The sequence below is a fragment of the Lathamus discolor genome, chromosome 6 (genome assembly GCF_037157495.1).
Source record: "Lathamus discolor isolate bLatDis1 chromosome 6, bLatDis1.hap1, whole genome shotgun sequence".
NCBI lineage: Eukaryota > Metazoa > Chordata > Aves > Psittaciformes > Psittacidae > Lathamus > Lathamus discolor.
In genome coordinates this window covers 73,105,593-73,125,481 of record NC_088889.1, presented here as the reverse complement: position 1 = coordinate 73,125,481, position 19,889 = coordinate 73,105,593, and the positions used below count along the sequence as shown (strand labels likewise).

At 47.0% G+C, this 19,889-nt stretch overlaps 2 protein-coding genes across 10 annotated transcripts in view; one reads left to right on the top strand and one right to left on the bottom strand.

Annotated features, from left to right (window-relative positions):
* The window catches only part of IFT140 (intraflagellar transport 140), an 83,156-nt gene extending 82,598 nt beyond the window's left edge, over positions 1 to 558 (bottom strand). For 4 of the 6 annotated variants that reach the window (XM_065683567.1, XM_065683571.1, XM_065683573.1 and 1 more), the window contains exon 1: positions 455 to 544. The gene's annotated coding sequence lies outside the window, so the exon portion shown is untranslated. Of the gene's footprint in view, positions 1 to 454 lie in introns of all 6 variants that reach the window. The other 2 variants (XM_065683568.1, XM_065683572.1) reach the window with 2 other exon arrangements.
* A 6,330-nt stretch (positions 559 to 6,888) lies between these two features.
* Positions 6,889 to 19,889, top strand: part of CRAMP1 (cramped chromatin regulator homolog 1) — a 50,130-nt gene continuing 37,129 nt past the window's right edge. For 2 of the 4 annotated variants that reach the window (XM_065683545.1, XM_065683543.1), the window contains exons 1-2: positions 8,522 to 9,103; positions 9,542 to 9,885. In XM_065683545.1, coding sequence (XP_065539617.1) covers positions 9,012 to 9,103; positions 9,542 to 9,885 — 436 coding nt within the window. In that variant the 5' untranslated portion in view covers positions 8,522 to 9,011. Of the gene's footprint in view, positions 7,339 to 8,521; positions 9,104 to 9,541; positions 9,886 to 19,889 lie in introns of those variants that run through there. The other 2 variants (XM_065683546.1, XM_065683547.1) reach the window with 2 other exon arrangements.

Here is a 19,889-nt window from a genome sequence, read left to right as displayed (position 1 = left end):
GATGCCTAACGACTAAACAGCGCTTTCTCTAACTATCCAGGTAGGAGGAGTAAACAGTAAAAGCCTGCCTGAATCCTGAGCGAGCTGGCAAGAAGATGGAGCAGGGACGGCGCGGGGACGGGCCCGGCCCACGACACAAGCCGCGCCGTGTCCCCGGCCGAGCTGCGGTCGCCACCGCACGGAGGGACGATGGGCTCCGAGAACCCGTCACAGTCACAGCAGTCCCGAGGCCGTAAACACGCGGGTCCCGCCAGCCGGCAGGCCGGGCCTCTCCCGCCACGGCGCCTGCCACCCGCGGCCCGGCCGCCTCGGAGTCTCATGCGGATCGCGACCGACCCCGCTCCCGTAGACCAGGCCAGCACCGACCGGGAAGAAGCCGGCCAAGCCGCGGAGGGCTCCCAGCGCCTTCGCTCAGGCCGGCCTCAGCTGACCAGCGCCCCCCGCCAGCTCTTACCCACCGGCAGTCCCGGCGCGCGGCCAGGCGCCGAAGGCCGCAGTCGCTCGGAGATGCTTTGCGTTACCCGTGACAACGGGGAGAGCCCCGGCACGGAAAGTCCCGACCTGGAGCCGAAGAGTCACGGAAACAACCGAAGACGCCCCCTGGCATAGCGGAGAGAGACGGAAAGTGCCGAGCTCCTGAAAGTGGAGATTCCGTCAGAAACACACAAGCCCCAGTGCGACAGACTGATCCAGCCGGGATTTAGTGAAATACAAACACAACTCAGAACCGTCGTGATTGTGCAGCCCACAGTACATCAACTTCTCCAGAGCTTTTGTGGGAAGAGGAATTGGGTAACTTTTTGCGATAGTGGCCGAGTTTTTCTAGTAACACCTAGTGACATACTGAATTGAGAGCAGCCATGAGAAGGACTTGGAGATGTCCTGGTCAATGCGCAGGTCCCCATGACCAGACTTAAGTAAGCGCTTGCACCCAGAACCCCCAGTATGCTGGGCTACATCCCCAGAGCATGAGCAGCAGGTCGAGTGAGGGGATTCTCCCCTCTGCTGAGGTGTGAGGACACCCACCCTTCAGTCCTGCATCCAGCTCTGGGGCAACAGCACAAAAGGGACCTGGAGCTGTCAGAGCAAGTCCAGAGGAGGCCACTGAGATGCTGCGAGGGCTGGAGCAGCTCTGATCTGCAGACAGGCTGAGAGCTGGGTGATTTCTGTAATGCCATTTGTAAACTCTCTGCTAGTTCAAGGGTTTTTTTCGCTGGGTAGACCTTGCATAATTTACACAGTATTACAATTTAACACTCTTTCACAGACACCCCCTTGTCATTGGGAAAGAGCTTGTGTGCTCTTGTGAGGTTGGGAGCTATGCTGGTGGTGGCATATGCCTCTGGTAGGGTCTCCCATGCTGTAAACCGTACTAATTCTTAGCTACCATTCCTCTTTCACAAATTATTATTAATATTGAAGATTTCAGAAGCCATCATCTGTGCACATGTATGCAGAAAGTTTACTTGTAGTTTAAAATTATTTAAGTGACTCTCTGGATTTCCTAGACAGGAAAAAAGTAAGTTTCGGATTATTGCTCTGGTGAACCACCATAGGCTGTATCCTGAGACAAACCAGGAGACAAAAGAATGACGGTTATTTTTACCTTTTCAGCGCTTGAATATTTTAAGGTAGGAAGCAGCAACTTTGATTTTTGTAGCTAAAAACTGCTGATTAAACGCTATACCTCATTTACATGTACTGCAGGTTCTGTGCATTATGTGAATGAGAAAGAAAAGACAAGGCATGTATTGTCCACAGACAGTTTGGTCCAAAAACTTCTGTTCATGGAGGAAAGAGAGGTTTTAGTAGTGGTAACAGAGAACCTGCAATTGTCCTTGCATGCAATTACTCCTGAGGGAGAGGCAGAAGAGCTCATGAAGGTAAGAGACTACAGGGAAAAGTTGCAATGTTTCATCTTTGTAAGTGTTTGTTAGGGTTTTTTGATTATCACCTTTTCCTTAAAAATGAATCAACACTCATTTTTATTTCTTGGATGATACCTTGATGAGCAAATACATCATTTAAAAGTGGAAGAGAGTGATGTCTTATCGAACTTGGAAAGATAGTTTTCATCTTGCCTTCCTGTGTTTTCTTGGGTTTTTTTTTTTTGTTCTGACCCTATGTTAATCCTTTTGCACTGCATTTACCTTGTTTAAGTGAATTATAGAAGAATTCAAAATTCCAGTATAATAAACTATTAGTTAAATTTGGATAAATAGTTGATAATCTGTGTCCTTGGTTTTATTATCATCAGTTGCTCAGAGCTGTTTTGCCTTTCAGATCAGTAGAAGTAGCACCTTCTCTTGGTGATACTGTCTGCAAATCTGGCAGATGGTTTAGTTCTCACATTGTTGAAGGGCTCTTCATAGCTGCAAAGGCAAGGAGGCTTTTGAAAAGTTGCAACCTGCAAGTCACAGAATCACAAATAATACCATAGTGACCCAAAAACTATTGCGTAGGGATAAAAACCAAACTGACCTCATCCAGAACTTGTAATCACCTTGGCTCAAATAAAACACTGTACTGTTAGAGAATACTGCTTGGGGAGGTGGCACTCAAATCTTCACCTTCCTAAGACTTTTTTTTCTTTTCATCTCAGATGTAGAAGACTGGGCACTTCTGTATTTCAGGAGTGTCCACTTCCTATAAATCACTACTTATTTTTGACTAGAAATAAGAGTTGGTGCTTCATATTTTAAAACAAAGGTCGAGTGGGGCTTTCAAAAAGGGCCTGTAGGGACAGGACAAGGGAGAATGGCTTTAACCTGACAGAGAGGAGATTGAGATGAAAACTTTGGCAGAAGTTTTTCCCCGTGAGGGTGATGAGGCGCTGGCACAGCGTGCCCAGAGAAGCTGTGGCTGCCCCACCCCTGGCAGTGTTGAAGGTCAGGCTGGACAGGGCTTGGAGTAAGGCGGCCTAGTGGAAGGTGTCCCTGCCCATGGCAGGGGTTGGAACTGGATTAGCTTTAAGGTTCCTTCCAACCAAAACCATTCTACAATTTCATGATTCTAAGTGAAGGCAGCTCCACACAACTCTCCTGCATCTGCCCTCCCACACACTTCCCCCCTTTGCATTCAGCCTTAGCAGCCACCTGTACCCAACATATTTTCAACAGAAAGAATTCAAGACTCAATCCTCATTCTGCTGTCGCCTCCACAATCATTTGCAATTCCTCTGATGTCACAACACTTCTACACAGATGCGAAGCTGCGAAACCTCTGGCACAGCTGTGACCAGCAATTTCTGCATGCACTACTTATGTTGACTCCAGCCAAGTGTGACATAGTAATTCATGCGGTGTTTCACACCATTTCCCTTTTCGAAGGATACAGCAATTACCTGGATACTTCTGACCAAAAAAAAAAAAATAAAAAAAAAAATCATTTTTTTTAGCAAGTAGGAAAAAAAATTAAAAAATGGTGGGAGGTAAACTGCATTAAAATCCACTGTGTCTCTTCCAGATCTCAGAGATAGGCTTTAGCCAGAGAGACAAAACACTGGCTTCACACCTTCTTGCTACTAAATCAATAATTTGCTCTAGAACAAATTATTTCTGAGCAGCAGAACTGACAAAGTCCTGTTTCCTGCAGCTTTCCATTTTTTCCCTTATGAGGCATCAGCTCTAACAAAGTCATTCATGGCATCTCTTCTTGGTGGATTCCTGGACATGTAATGCCACCATTAGCTCACTCAAGTGGCACTCCCAAAGTCCAGTCAGCAATTCACTTTTTGGCTCTGTCCAGCTGACTGTTTGCCCTGTGCCCATTGTATTTTTGATATCATCATACCTGAGTATTTGGGCAGACCATATATGAAAATGTCTTGTTTTCTCAGACAACCAGGCTAATGAGGAAACTACTGTAACTACATAGAGTCACAGTACAATCAAGTACAATTGCACACAGTACAATCAAGTCAGAACTACCTGGCCAGTAGGAGCCTTAAGCCATTGTCTGGTCCATCATCCCTTTCTTGGCTGGAAGAAAAATAATCTAAAAATCCCCCAAACTGCTTCTGGTCAAGTGACCATTTTTACAGCTTTCATAATTGCCTGGTTCAATGTTACACAAAATTTTGCCCAATAAGTAAACAACATATCCCTACTTGTGCAGGCTTAGCTGGAAATTAAAGTTTCCTGCCCTCCAATATTCAACAGAGAAGCCCTGTTGTAAAAGATTTCTATCCCAATTAGACAAATGAACAAGGGCACCCTAACATCTTCCCCTCTGAGTGCTGCACTTGTAAAAGACATCTAACAGCTCTGAGTCCCTGAAGTTCCAGGACAGGCTAAGAGCAGGCAGCAGTAGTTTAGTCATTCACACTGTATTTCATCACTTCCTCTAAGGGCTTGACCTCACACGCTGAGAATAAAAAAAATAAAGTTGCATGGTTAGGTGCTTCCTATTTAGTAAGTCATAAAGGATCAACAACAAAAGTTTGACCTCCAGTTTAAATCCTCTTACCTGGATGAGAAAGAACTTCTTAGTAACATAAAGATCATCCATTATCACTTGCCAGATTAAACAACTTAAAAGCCTTTAAAGAGAAAATGAGTTATGAATGGACTGTAGTAGCTTCTAAATAACCTAAAAGGAAAATACAGGACAACATCTGCTATATTGGCTTCTGACAACTAAGAGCTTTGGAAAAGTATTTTCATGTTACAATGAATGTAATGATCATGCACATTAGATGCAAAAGTAAAACCACCTCAATATAAACCAAAAGTATGCTGGATGTTCTGCATTGTGTGCTCTATTTCTGTTAAAAAGGCAATTTCTTATTCATACGTTAAAATACACAGGATGTGCAAGAAATCCAGGTTAACCTTCTTGCCTAGCCTAGAAAACCCCGCCCACAAACACTGAAAGACAATGTGCATTTTGTACCCTTGCAGGTCTGCCAAAGCTGGATCATGGACCCTTCCTACTGTTAAAAAAGAATGAATGAGAGTTCAAATGTCTTTTGACATCTCAGCCTACCCCCTGCCTCTCCGCTCTAGTCCAACTCCTTTTCACTCAGTCTTTCTTTCACAAACATTTACACACATGAGCAATTTCACACCTTAACAGTGCATTTGAGGCAATGGGGCTATTCAAGCATATGAAGTTATTTACATACAGAGTGGAAACCTTCAACTCCAAGCTCCTTGGGGAGCTGCATGTATCTTCACTTTGCTTTGCAAAAGCTCCACAGAAATATATGGCTCTGCAGATGGCAAATGCATCGTTTCCTGTCAGCATGGTTAAACTTGGTTGTGGTCAAACCAACTGGCAAAAATCAGCTGTATGATTTTGTGCTACATTATAACAAAACCCTACAAAATCAGACAAACAAAAAAAGAACCCCAAACAACATCCCCCCCCCAAAAAAAAATACCCAACAAAAACCAAACAACAACCCAAACCAAACCCAACAAAAATATATTTAAGATGTAGATTTAAATGCAAAGCTCTACAATGGAGACAAGACCATGAAGCAATTTGGCTCTTTTGTTTACAAGTTCCATTTATAGCAATATACTTGGTTACTCACAGGTATGCTTCACAGCATATTTATAGGAGATGACACAAGATAGACCAAGGCATGTTCAAGTTTAATTCACCATCCTAAGATCAAACGTGTAACACTCTCCATGGGAACCCAAACTTTCAGAATTTAGATGCCATCATAAAGCTTTAAATTGTTAAGACTTCTAAGCTACAGATTATGAGGATTCTCCTCAGAAGGGAACTACAGCATCCTTTCCCTGCTATGATGGGCACAACATTTAAAAGTCATCTAATGTTCTTCCCACAAGGGATTTATTAAGGAAATAAAATCTCATGTAGTACTAGTTGTAGGATTTTCTGAAATCGTTCTGACAGTTAACGTGAAGTCACCACATCAAAGTATCAGAGAGCAGTGACTGGAAAACAGTCCAGAACGTTAGGTCAGCTAACAAAATTCACCCTTTAATTCAGTTCATTGCTGACTGAAGCTTTGTAACCTGGTAGACAGTTGATTAAAAACTCAGATCCCAGCGAAGGGCAGCTGCAGATGTGCAAACTTTGCGGGAGAGCCAGGGCTGTGCACACACGCAGCCTTCCCAGGAGATGTCGCGTTTATCATTTCATGTGTTATTTGTAACCTCTACGAACCACAGAGAGCTTATTAACATCTCTAACACCGCTATCCAGCAAGAAGTGCGCTGTGAGGCGCGGCCTCGGCGGCACCGCTCCTCTCCTACGACAGCAACGAGAAGCGATCGGTTCTTCAACCGACACTGCGGAGCCGCCAAGAGCACGCTGCGGCAGGATGCTCTGTACCAAGCCCCGCGCCTCTCCGGTGGGCACCGTGGCACTGTCCCTGCAGGCTCCAAGGAGAGCACAGACAGCCCTGGGAAGCGCGGCCACGGGCCCTGCACCGCGACCCAACTTCGCCTGGGCTAGGGGATCTCTGCGGGCTAGCGGAGCGCCTCATCACCTCTATAGGCAGGCTCAGCCGCAGGATCAGCTGCAAGGCCGTGGGAAGGCAGCTAAGCCCGACGCCCCAGCTGCGCTCCTCCGTACCGCAGGAGCCGCTTTCCCGACAAGCAGTACACGGAACGCCACATGCCGTCATCCGACCTGCCATTGGCCGGGCAGCTGGTGATTTACCGGCAGTCTGACCAATGGTAGCCCCGACCACGGCCAAGGCCCCGGCTATACGGTCCTCAATTGGTTTTCCTTTCAGCCAATCAGCCAGCTGTCGCGATTCGCCTCCTCTTCTGACGGGCGCCAGCCGCTGCCTCTTCCTTTGCGCTCAGCGGCCATCTCCCTACCCGCGCAGCGCTTTGTTTGGCTTGCGGGAGGGCCCCGGACCCGCCTCCCAGCTCGCTCCCGCTTGCTGCCAACCAATGGGGCGCCTTGTTTGGGGTACGGGGTGGCGAGCGCCGGCGCGCTCAGCTGGGCCCGCGCGCTGCGTCCTGTCCCGCCCCCGCGGCCCGGCGCAGGGTGACGGGGAAGTGGAGTGGCCGCAGCCTGAGCGCAGCGCGATCCGCAGCTCACTGCGGCCCAGCCCCGCGGGTCCGGCGGGCAGGGCTTTCAGGCCGAGGGGGTGCCAGGACTGCGGCTTCGGAGGAGCGTGGGGAAGAGAGATCGCCTCCGCGGCCGGGAGCGGGGCTGCCGCCGCCAGCAAAGCTGGGAGGGCTGCTGGGGCCCGCGGTGGCTGCAGGTCGTGCCGGCCCCGTCCCGAGCTGGCGGGTCTGGGGCGCAGCCTGGGGGTGCCTGGGGCTGCTGGTCCCCGAAGACCTGAGCCAGCCGCCGGCGTGGGAGCTGGAGCGCGGAGGCTGCGCGGCGGCGTTGATGCGGCAGGTGAGGCCCGCGGTGGGGGACGGGGCCTCTTGTGGGGGGAAGCGGGTTGGGAACGGTGCGGAAACGGCGCCCTGGGCCCCGCGGGGTCTGCCGTGTGCCGGGGGCACTGGCCTGGCCAGGCCTGACTCTCCTGTCCAGGCCATTGATCAACCGGGAGCGGCGGCGCCGGGGCCTGCGGGGAAAGCGACCTGCCTGAGGGGAGCTGGGTGCCGTAGGGCAGGGCGGCCGAGTAGAGGTCTAGGGGACCAAAGCCGCGAGGTTGAGGTTTTCCCGCTGGACGAAAAAGGGAAATCGGAAGCCGTGTGAGAACGGAGGAAAAAGACCCCGAGAGCGGTGAGGTGAGCGCAGGGCAGTCCCGGGGAGCGGGAGGCTGCGAGGAACCGGCTCTGGGACGTGGGGCGGGCGCTGGTGTTTGCTGCGCTCGTTGGTGACTGCCCCCAAGATATGTCTCTTTGGCTTCCCCTCGCTAATCACTGAGGGAGGCCAGTGGAAATAAAGCTAAAGTTAAAATCGGGGAGATTCAAGCTTTATTTAAGTGAAGGTTTTGAGCATAGACTGTCAAAGTGGGAAGATTTCTGTCCTCAGTGTAACTGAAATCACTGCAGGGTTTTTTGGGGTGTGGAGAACAAGTTTGTGTCTGTAATTAGGGACTTGTCATCTGGATAGTTAAGTGAGTGTTAATATAAGTTTAGAGCCATAGTTCAAATCAGTCTACTGAGTGTTTGTAAATAATGGAGCATTGCCCATTGCACTTCTGAATCGGTTTAGTTGAAAATCATTAGAGGGAAAAGCACTATTTTAATGGTAGAAATACAACCCATAAACCGTGATTTCGCCAACTTGCACACCGTGCAAAGCTGATGCATCTTGCTTATTCGAACAATGCTGTTTTGGTGTCAGGCTCATCTCTGGCAATCCCAGTCTTTGCGATATCCAGCATTTCGTTCTCTTGTTTGTTTTTACCCTTTTCCCCTCCACTAAAGATGGGCTCTGGTGACAAGGCAGTTGCTCCTTGCTGGTTTGCTGTGAGTGGTTTCCTTCTTGGACGTTGACTTCTTGCAGATATGGTGTAGTATTTTTACACTCCCTTAAGTGTAAAAATCCCAACAAACAGTTGTTGGGTTTTAGCACCTAATATAATTTAGTGTGTGTGTGTGTGTGTGGTGTTCCAAGCATTCAAAAAAACCCAAACTGTGGAACTGAGGGGATGTGTGAAGTGAGGCACAGGGTGAGTGGTCAAGTCCAGATGCTGGATGTGATTCAGGTGATGCCTCTCTGCTGCTCCAGCAGTGGTCCTCCAGCACATGATGGTTTAAAACAACTTTTCTGCTTGGCCCCATCGAGGTGAGGGGGAAGAAGCCACAGCAGATGCCGGCGGAGTTTGTCGCCCCTGAAATTAAAGAGAATAAATGGGGTTCGTGTCAATAAAATGACGAACCCTCGAGTCCGAGCCGCCGGGGGTGCCGCCTCGAGGCCGCGGTGACAGGCGCCCGGCCCGCGGCGCGGTGCTGTCGGCCGAGGAGGTGGCAGGCCGCGGGGCTGCCCCTCGGAGAGAGGCGGAGAGGTGCCGGGGCGGGGGGGGGCGGCTGGAGCTTTTAGGTAGCCTCGGCCAGTCCCAGCCCCAGAGACAGACACACACGCACGGAGGAGGAGAAGCCGCCGCGCCTCGCAACATGACCCCCCCCCCCGGCGGAGGGCCGGATCGCCTCGGCTCCATGGTGAGGAGGAAGAAGAGCCCCCCGGAGCCCGAGGAGCCGCGGAAGGGGTAGGATGGGGGGCTAGGCGCCGGCTCGGCCGCGCTGCCCCGCTCCACTCTGCAGGGTTCGGCGGCTGCCTTCGCCTTTCCTCTCGGCGGCTGTCGAGCTCTTCCCCACGCCCGAGTTTGGCCGGGCGATTTCTCCGGCAAAGGCGCCCAGAAGCCCTTCGGGAAGGTGCCTGAGGGCTGCCGGGGGAACCCGGCTGTCTTTTGGGGCGGTTTTGGGGGGGGGGTCCGGCGGGGCGTTCCCCCTCCCGCCCTCGGCACAGGTTGTTGGGTCGGGACAGCAAACGAAAGGGGATTTAGTAACAAACAACGGCGGCCATGTTGAGAGGAATTTCTGCAGCTAAACTTCTCCCCTCGCAGACCAGGGATTTCTCCCCCTCTCTGGGGGGCTCCCTGTCCTCACTCTGTGTCCCCGTCTGTTCTCTCTCTCCTCCCCAACAGGATGACAGTGAAACTGGGAGAGAGCGGCAGGGAGGAAGGGGTGAAAAAGCTGGGCAAGAGAGCAGGAGATGAGGAGTCCCTGGAAGAAGAAGGGGCAGGAGGAGGAGAGGCAGCTCCAGGCAGCAGCAGCACAAAGAAAGAAGAGAAGATTATTAACAACAGCACTAACAGCAGCCCCGCACCGAACCCCAGCTTGTCGCAGGCCCCGGCCTCCCTTCAGCCCTCCCACAGCCAGGACCAGCATCATTTTCTCAGGTCCAGCGTCAGACCTCAGAGCAAGAGGCTGAAGAAGGATTCCCAGGCATCCTCCTCAGTTGGCAGCAGTGCTGCTGCAAAAAGCAAAGGTACAGTGTTTTGGCACCCTTAAAGCACACAGGGAAGGGGTTGGGGGGGGTCACCTATGGGCTTGGGGGGTTGTCATTCTCCTCCATCTTTTGTCTGGTTTGGTGGAAGGTGTTTTGGGGCTTGTTTCACACACTAGCTGAAGTCTTCTTTGTGTCCCAAGGCTTCAGCTTCTCTGCTGCCCACTATCCTCTTTGCACTTTCAGAAACGGGGGGGGGGGTTGGATGTGTCTGTGAAGCAGGAAAAAAAAATCTCTATTATTGAAGCAGACCATGAATTTGTGCGTTTCACCTCTTGAGTTTTAGGAAATTGCTGTTATTTTGGTTAGGAAATTACACAGCTAGTTACAGTCTAATCAGGTGGCTGTGCTCCGAATTCTGTTCTAGGATAACAACAAAATACTGGGTACTAGTTAAAAAAGGGGAAAAAACCCCAACCCGCAAGACATTGTTGGTTTTCTCCAGTTACTTCTTTTTATGACTGTTTTGCCCAAAGATTTTGGAAGCAGCTAGGAAATACACATATCGACATGTTTGTTTCTAAGGTTTTGTGAGTTCTGCATTACTGTTTCAGAACAGTTTGGGCATTTCCATGGAATTTGAAATTTTATTAAGGTTGTTTTGCACACATCTGAACATCATGTACATACGTACACGCATGCTTTGTCACTTTAGCATTGCAGATAAGAATTAGGGTGTTTTTCAACTCTTGTTTCTTACTTCAGTAGCTCAAAACCAGACGGATGTTTGAATGTCTTGGTGCTATTGTGTGTGCTCAGCAGTTACTAGATGACATCTGGCACTGTCGTTGAGCTATGCCTGAGACTGATTTTTTGGATACCTCCTGCAAACATACTTGGGTGTTATTGTCTGATAAGTTTTGAGGAAAACAACTCTTTGAGATTTCTTCAACATTTGAAATAACATTTACTCTTGTCTGCTAAAATGGAATCTCCATGTGCCTTGGAGATTTTCTCACTCCTTGGTCCATTGCAGTGGCCTGCCCCTGAGGTCAATCTAGTGGATTATGATGGTTTTGTATTATAAAGCAGTCCCAGTTGGTGGTATTTTAGTTATTGCCATATCACCACAAAATTACTGAACTTGGTTGCTTGATGGTTAGTGTATACAATTGACTAAAGTATTTAAATTTTTTTTAATATCTTAGTAAGTCCTTTTTAATCTCTTAAACTTTTTAAGTAAGGAACTCCTATGTGTAATGTTAGAGGGCAGAACTGAAAGGTGTACGTAGTTTTTCTCCTGGTTGCATTAAACCAAATAAGCAGATGACATACCCAGGAGCGCTTAACTACAGATCATTATTTCAAGGGTTGTAAGTAGAATTAAATTCGAGGAGATGTTTCTTTGGGGTACACATGTTGTCCATGATTGACAAGTTGAATATATGCATTTGAAATTATTCCATTGCTCTGGAAGTGTACATGTGTGTGAAGAAAATACATGTATCTTTGTGCATGTGTATATGCATGTCTGTATATTTGTACATAAACATTCAGTGTCAGTTTTTAGAGCAGTTCCAGTTTTTGAACAATTTTTAACTAGGTGTATTGACACAATTGTAAGGCAAACTTTGTTTATTTTGCAATTCAGATTCCAAAATAATCCCATTAAAATTATATACAGAACAGAAAATGCTATTTCAGTAACTGGTCACAGATCATGTTTGTAATCACTGTACTTGACTGTGGTGTCAGGTTTGGGGAAGCTTCTTAAATCTCCAGAAGTGACAGACAGTGATAGAACTATGGTTGTGATTTCACTTTTTGAGTTGTAAGACCAGCCGCAGTTCTGCCTGGCTAGTTTTGGTGTGAATGCATTAAAGTTGACTTCTCTGATACTGTTGAGATTCTTCTGTCAAATCTTGGAGAACAGGGCCACAGACAGAGTGGAATCCATTCTAATCTGAGTTCCTTACATTCAGGGATGCATACTGAGAGGTTTTCCAGGCTTGTCTGAATTCCCCCTAATGGAATGTCTTGTGATCAGAATATATAGGGCTTTGTGTGCTGAATAAAATGCCTCATAGAGTTAGCTTCCGTAGGAAGGATGAAGATTACTCATAAATATTGGACTTAAGTCCTTCCATCAACTTTCTCCTCCCCTTGTAAGTACAAAAATGCTAAAAAGTTCAAATGCCTATGCTTTGGATCAGCTCTGAAAACTGGCAGCTTTTCCATTTCGCATGTCACAGTCAAGGTGATGGCTGCAAAGGTAATTTTTGACATTGGCCAGTCAGAGTGACTAGACTATACTTCTGCTTGGTCCAGTGATACCAGAGACTTGATTTTACCATAGTCTGTCAGTATTGCTATTGTAACCCTTGAAATTTTATTAACCCTTAAAATTTTATTAAAGTGGTCCTGGCTTTAGAATCTGTGTATTCTAAAGTGAAAACTCTGTCAAAGGCTATTCCTAAGGAGTGTAATTAAAAAACTTAATTTCTTTCAAACTGTAGTTTATTCAGCAGACATTGGCTTGTCTTAGACATGTCTTTAAAAGCTGTTTAAAAATGCTGTTATTTTCTGTCTGTTACAGATCCCTTTTTTCTTTTGGCATTTGTGCTTTCAGGGTGCTTCATTGTAGCGAAGTATTGATGAAGTAAACCTCACTGTAAAGGGCAGGAAGAGATTGCCCACTCAGAGGCAAATTTAGTATGGTCCAGGGAAGAGTGTTGATAGCAGTTCTCTAGTTCTGCCTAGTAGAATGTACAAAAGCTAATTTTCAGATTACCCTGACATAATTTTTAATTGAGTGTTTGGATTTTATCTCTTGCTATTTGTCTACTGAGTTGCTCTTTCAAGTTAAAGGCAAGAATGCCATAGAAAGTAGCATTGTAAAATAAACTTTGAAAACTATTTCACTTGAAACAGCCATTTAGTTTTGAAATTTCCTGCACAAATATGTAAATCTGTGCATTGTTTTTAGAATGGTTATTACCTTATTTTAAAATGTTGGTCATCTTTTTATTGTATTTTCAAGTTTTTAGCTTCCACCTCAACTAATGAACACCTTTTCAAGTATGAGTGCCTGGAAGTAAGTCTTAAAGTGACTTGTATGAAATCAGAGTAACTTGAAGGAATAGTGAGTGAAGACAGTTTATTATAAGAGTTCAAAAGCAAGGAGGTTCATTGAGGGAGAGGAAGCAAACCAGTCTAAGGATGAAGAAGAGGGATTTTTGAGAACTGCTCAAAGATGAATACACCCCAGGGCTGGGGAGCACAGGGTTTAAGGTGTATTCTGGGGCTTTTTCCATTAAGCGGGTGGTTGGACTATGCATGTGTATGTTTTGCCCACCTCGGTAAAAGCAAATATGGAATACATTACCATCATGTGCCATAGATTCAGTTTGAACTAGAGTGTTCCCATTTCCATGTTTTTATCCGTTTTCTTAATGCAGGGTGAAGTCAGGAGGAAATAGTAACAAAATCTAATGGTGGTGAGCTGAAGCTTGAAGATGTCTTTCATGTCGTTGCTCTGGATTTATTCATAAAACATGCAGAACGGCCTAAACAAGTATTTGGATCTGTTTTGCAGTAACAATCAGTTCTTTCTTGAAAAAAGAATTATTCAGCTGAAAGAATTAATTGAATTAAAACATTCCATCTTTTGGCGTCACAGAAAACTTGCTAGACACCAGTCCAGTTTGTTTCAGTGCACCAAAGTTGCATGTCATGTACCATGTGAATTAAATCAGGTACTGTCCTCCCCTGTGGAAAGAATACATATACCAAGGTACCTAATGGATATACTTACAATATGATTTTGCTGTATCTTGCCAGATTTTTGTGCTGCAGAATGTTTTGCAACCTTCATTTGAAATGCCATTCCTCCAGCATTTCTTCTCTAGGGCAAGAATATCCAAAAACTACTGGCATGGTCCCCTGTTCTAATATTCTTAATTCTGTCCATCTCATTTACACTAGGTACTTCTCCTTCCATCCCATCCTGGCATGTTTTTCTTTCATTCTTTGTCTTCCCACGTACCCCAGTTTTCCTTCCCTCCCTTCAGAAGTGGCTCAGGACCAAAATTCCGCAGTATCTCACTGCATACCAGAAGAGGAGGATTTTTCCATGTGCCCTGTGCAGTAGCTACTGAACTTCAAAAGGTGGCTGCCCACAGCTTTGTGCAACCATGTGGTTGAGGTGGAGCCTCATATGAGGCTTTATGGGTGTTTTTTAATGGAAGCATGAGAGAATAATGATTTACTGGAGATGCAGGAATAACCAAATTTATAATAAACTATGTTTATTTTTTACATCTCTGCATGGTTAGCTCAGATAGTGCTGCGTTTGGTATATCATATATTAGATATATACTGCCCATAGAAAAGCAAGCCTTGGGTTGAGTTTTGTTGTAGACTCCAGTTGAGAACTGGTGGTGTGTTAGTTTAAACATATTCAACTACATTTTGGTTGTGCAAGTCTCCTAAATAATAAGAGGTGGAAAAAGCTGGGATGTCTGTATCCTTGTAGGACAGTCACCTGTTGTAGACAGGATGTTGATTCGTAACGAGTGCTATCTGGTGTAACCATGCCATATGGTATAAGCTGTCCTGGACTTACCCTTCTTAGGTGAACTATTTATTGAGGTGGCCTATGAGGTAGAAACTTTTTTTCCAGTTACGATATTGGTACTCAGAATGAAGTGTGGACTTGCAGGGGATGAATCTGTCTGTCTCCTTCTCTCATCTGTTATTCTCTCATGCTATTCTCAGCTACATTTCTTGGCGACAAAAGTAAATTGTATCCTGCCTGCAGCTTTGTTGGGTTGTGCTTACATAGAGCAAGTGGCTTCTCTTAAATTCCTAATGCACACACTTTCTGTGGGATCCCCTAATTAGTGTCTTCACTGGAGCAGATGATATAGTATCTGCCACTAGAAAGATACGTGGCTAGAAATGGGGCTTGTTTACCAGGCAGTCAGAAAGAAAGTTTAGACGTTTATCTTTGATTGCTTTTTCATTACACTAGAGTAAATGCTTGTGAAGCTTTCTGGAAAGTATAGATGATGGCAGCTTACCCAGCTCTGTTGGCAACAGATGCTTTGATGTACATTTCATGAGGCTGCTGAGCAATAATGCAGATTTGTAGAAATAAAAAGGCTGATGAAGGTGCTTTCTGTTAGGGCCTTCTAAATGGGAATCTTGGTGAAACCACTTTTGAAGGCGATCTTGTGTAGTTTAGCCTTGCCATTGTCTCCTCTATAAGCCAAAAGAGAAGAAAGAATGTTCTGAAAGAAACCTTCTGGCATGTTACAAGTTGGCATTCACATCCTGGGATTTGGGGAATGAGTTCAGTGTCCTGACACTCAGAATTTGGGCTGGGGCATGCAAGAGTATGGGAAAATACTGTCTAGTTTATAAAGTATTCCCTCATGGATGTTCCACCTGTGGTTGACTGGTGACTCCTGAAGAAGCTGAGATTTTGCAAGCTAAGCCTGTAGACCACCAATGGGAGAACCAGCTTGCATACTGAGATACATGCAAACCTGTGAAGTTCAGCAATGCAAAGTGGAAGGTCCTATACCTGGGTCAGGGCAATCCCAAGCACAGCTACAGGTTGGAAGGAGAAGTGATTCAGAACAGCCCTGCGGAGAAGGACTTGGGGATGTTAGATGATGAGAAGCTAAGCATGAGGCAACACTGTGTGCTTGCAGCACTGAAAGCCAGTCGTATCCTGGGCTGCATCAAAAGGAGTGTGACCAGCAGGTCGAAGGAGGTGATCCTGCCCCACTACTCTGCTCTTGTAAGACTCCACTTAAAGTACTGTGTACAGTTCTGGTGTCCGCAATATAAGAAGGACATGGAATTGTTGGAGCAACTCCAGAGGAGATCTGTGAGGGTGATCAGGGGACTGGAGCACCTCCCGCATGAAGACAGGCTGGGAAAGTTGGGACTGTTCAGCCTGGAGAAGAGAAGCTGTGTAGAGACCTCAGAGTAGCCTTCTGATATCTGAAGGGGCCTACAAGGATAATGGAGAGGGATTCTTCATCAGGGACTGTAGCAATAGGAGAAGGGCTAACTGGTTCAAATTGAAACAGGGTGTTGTGGTTTAAGCCGTGCCGGCAACCCAGAACCACACAGCCACTAGCTCACTCTTCCCCCCTTCCTCCCCCCTCTCCCGGAGGGATAGGGAGAAGAATGGAAAGAGTATAACTCCCACAGGTTGAGATAAGAACAGTCCAGTAACTAAGGTATAACATAAACCGCTACTGCTACCACCAATAATAATAATGATAAGGGAAATAACAAGGGAAGAGAATACAACTGCTCACCACTTGCTTATGGATACCCAGCCCGACCTGAGCAGAGATCTACCCCTTCTGGGTGACTGCCGCCAGTTTATATACTGGGCATGACATGCTGTGGTATGGATTACCCAGCTGGCTAGTTTGGGTCAGGTGTCCTGTGTCTGCTTCCTCCCGGCTTCTGCTCCTCCCTGGCGGAGCATGATCCTCAGAAAGTCCTTGGTCAGAGTAAGCATGACTTAGCAACAGCTAAAAACATTGGTGTTGTCAGCGCTGTTCCCAGGCTGAAAGTCAAAAACAGAGCACTGCACCAACTACTAAGAAGGAGAAAAATGACTGCTGCTGCTGAACCCAGGACAGTATCAACTCCCTATTCCATACCATTCACATCATGCTCAGATCCCACATTTTTCAGTATACCATCCCTCTTGTCTCATATATATACACATATATCCACACATACACAAAGAGAGAGATATCATTTCTTAGTGCATGGACCAATCCCTATAAAGCTGTTGAGTTCAGCTAGTCCATGATGTTGGGCTCCATCTCTTGTAGCAGTCTTTCAGAGCAGGAGAGACCGTGTGCAATGTTGGATTGTTGCCTGCTGATGACACCGTGGAACTCATCTGGTCACTGCTGAGCTTGACTGGTTTCATCAAAGTGGTCTTTGTTGGGATGATGGTCAGAGGGAAGTTAGGGCCAGTTGCTGGTGACCTGAAGACATCTAGTTGGTGGGCTATAAAAGTGCTATGTAGCAGGCAACAGCATACAATTGAGTTCATTGGCTGTTTTCCCCTAAAATCAAATCCGCTTGAGGTACACATCGGACTTCCCCATCTTCACGCATTGCCCACCAAGTATATCTGGGTCCCTGAGCAAAAGCAATCCCATGAGTGGATTTGCCTTTACCTGAAGCAGGAATAACCCGGACTGTCTTCCCCAGCAAATTCTTCATGTGCACCACAGGAACTTTATCCCCTTCTACAGTATGTAAAAGTTCTGACTGGGCTGGGCCAGCCCTCTTGGCAGATCCTCTGGTGCTGACCAACCAGGTGGCTTTTGGTAAGTGTGTATCCCAGTGTTTGAAAGTCCCACCGCCCATTTCTCTCAGTGTGGTTTTTAACAGCCCATTGTACCGTTTGATTTTCCCAAAGGCTGGTGCATGGTAAGGGATGTGATATACCCACTCAATGCCATGCTCTTTGGCCCAAGTCTCTTCAAGATTGTTTTGGAAATGAGTCCCATTGTCTGACTCAATTCTCTCTGGGGTGCCGTGTCGCCACAAAATCTGTTTCTCAAGGCCCAGGATAGTGTTCCGGGCAGTGGCATGGGGCACGGCGTATGTTTCCAGCCATCCTGTGGTTGCTTCCACCATGGTAAGCACATGGTGCTTGCCTTGGTGGGGTGGTGGGAGTGTGATATAGTCAATCTGCCAGGCCTCCCCATACCGTCCTCCATACCAAAGAGGCTGTAACCGTTTGCCTTGCTTAATTGCAGCACGATTCACAGTCATGAATAACCTGGGCAATAGTGTCCATTGTTGAGTTCGACCCTTGATCATGAGCCCATCTATATGTTGTATCTCTGTCCCGATGGCCTGAAGTGTCGTGGCCCCACTGGGCCAAAAATAATTCACCCTTATGTTGCCAGTTTAAGTCCATCTGAGCCACTTCAGTCCTAGCAGCTTTATTCTCTTGTTGGTTGTTCTGGTGTTCCTCAGTGGCCCGACTCTTGGGTATGTGAGCATCTACATGGCGTACCTTCACCACCAGGTTCTGCACCTGGGCAGTAATACCTTGCCACAGTGCAGCAGCCCAGATGGGTTTACCTCTGTGTTGCCAGTTGCTCTGCTTCCATAGCTGCAACCACTCTCAAAGGGCATTTGCCACCATCCATGAGTCAGTATAGAGATAAAGTACTGGCCGCTTTTCTCGTTCAGCAATGTCCAGGGCCAGCTGGATGGCTTTCACCTTGGCAAACTGACTTGATTCTCCCTCTCCTTCAGCAGTTTCTGCAACTTGTCACTGGGGACTGCATACACCTGCTTTCAACCTCTGACGCTTCCAAAGCAGTGGAGGGACCTGTGGGACTAGATATTTGCCCATATTGTCCCACACACCCTGCCACTCATGGCTGTCCATCCTTGGGAAAATCTCTTGGTGGTCCTCTTATATTGTCATCTGTTCCTAGACAAGACTTGAGCCAGATCCTGCTTAACTTCCAATCAGACAAGATTGGGCATTCTCAGGGTGGTCACGCCATAGGCAAAACATAGAGAGCATGTACAGCAACAAGCTGGTTCCCAGCAAGAGGAGCAGGGTGCTTTCCAGGGCATTGAAAGGATGTTCAGGATCTTTAAATCTTCCAGAATCTACTCCTACTGTAAATAGCCTGGTGGGGGGGCAGAGGGTGTGAGGGAATGTCTCCTTCATAGGCTGACCACCTGAGGAGAGAAGATGTGTAATTGCTAAACACTTCCATTATATACCTCCCAAAGTATAGAAGTGATGACCACACTGGGAACACCTACCACCCCAAATTCATAATCAATGAGTCAATTGTATTACAAGTCATTGCCATGAAGTACAGTGAAACAGTAACCCCAGCCTGGGTCCCCCAGCTGCTAAACACTAAAACAGCAAATCCTGGCTAAAAGTAAGGTACGGCATGCTGAAACTCTGAGATCAAGAGCAACAGCTTTGAAAGCCAATAAATCAGCATTGCAACAAGTGACTATTAATCCAAAACAATGAATGCTTATCACAGACATGATTTGACGCACTGGTCAGATTTGTCGTTACCTCAACCTTTCGTGCCCCACATTGGGTGCCACAAAGAAGTGTTGTGGTTTGAGCCCAACAGACAACCCAGAACCACGCAGCCACTAGCTCACTCTCTCCCTTCCTCCCCTCGTTCCCGGAGGGATGGGGAGGAGAATTGAAAGAATATAACTCCCAGGGGTTGAGGTGATGTCCTGGGTTGAGCAGCAGCAGTCATTTTACTCCTTCTTAGGAGCTAGTACAGTGCTGTGTTTTGATCTTTTGGCCTGGGAACAGTGCTGATAACGCTGATGTTTTCAGTTGCTGCTCGAATGTTTGGTCTGGCCAAGGACTTTCTGAGCCTCATGCTCTGCCAGGGAGGAGGGGAGGCTGGGAGGAAGCAGAGACAGGACACCTGACCCAAACTAGCAAAAGAGGTATTCCATACCACAGCACGTCATGCCCAGGATGTAACGTGGAGTGACCGGGAAGGGTTGGGACTGCAGGGTTGGAGAAGGTATCAGTCGGCGCTCGGCTGGGGGGAGTGGGGCGAGTTATGGGTCAACTGGTGTTGAGGTGTTGTATTCTTTCCTCTTGTTATTTCCTTTAGCACTATTATTATTGGTGGTAGCAGTAGTGATTTGTGTTATACCTTAGTTACTAAACTGTTCTTATCTCAACCCGTGGGAGTTGCATTCTTTTCGATTCTCCTCTCCGTCCCTCCAGAAGCAGGGGGAGGGCAAGAAGGGGGGGAGTGAGTGAACGAGGTTTGTGGTTGGGTTTAAGCCACGACAGGTGAGAACAGCCCAGTAACTAAGGTATAACACAAACCACTACTGCTACCACCAGTAATAATAATAATAAGGGAAGTAACAAGGGAAGAGAATACAACTGCTCACCACCTGCTGATGGATACCCAGCCCGACCTGAGCAGTGATCTAGCCCTTCCAGGTAGCTGCCCCTGGTTTATATACTG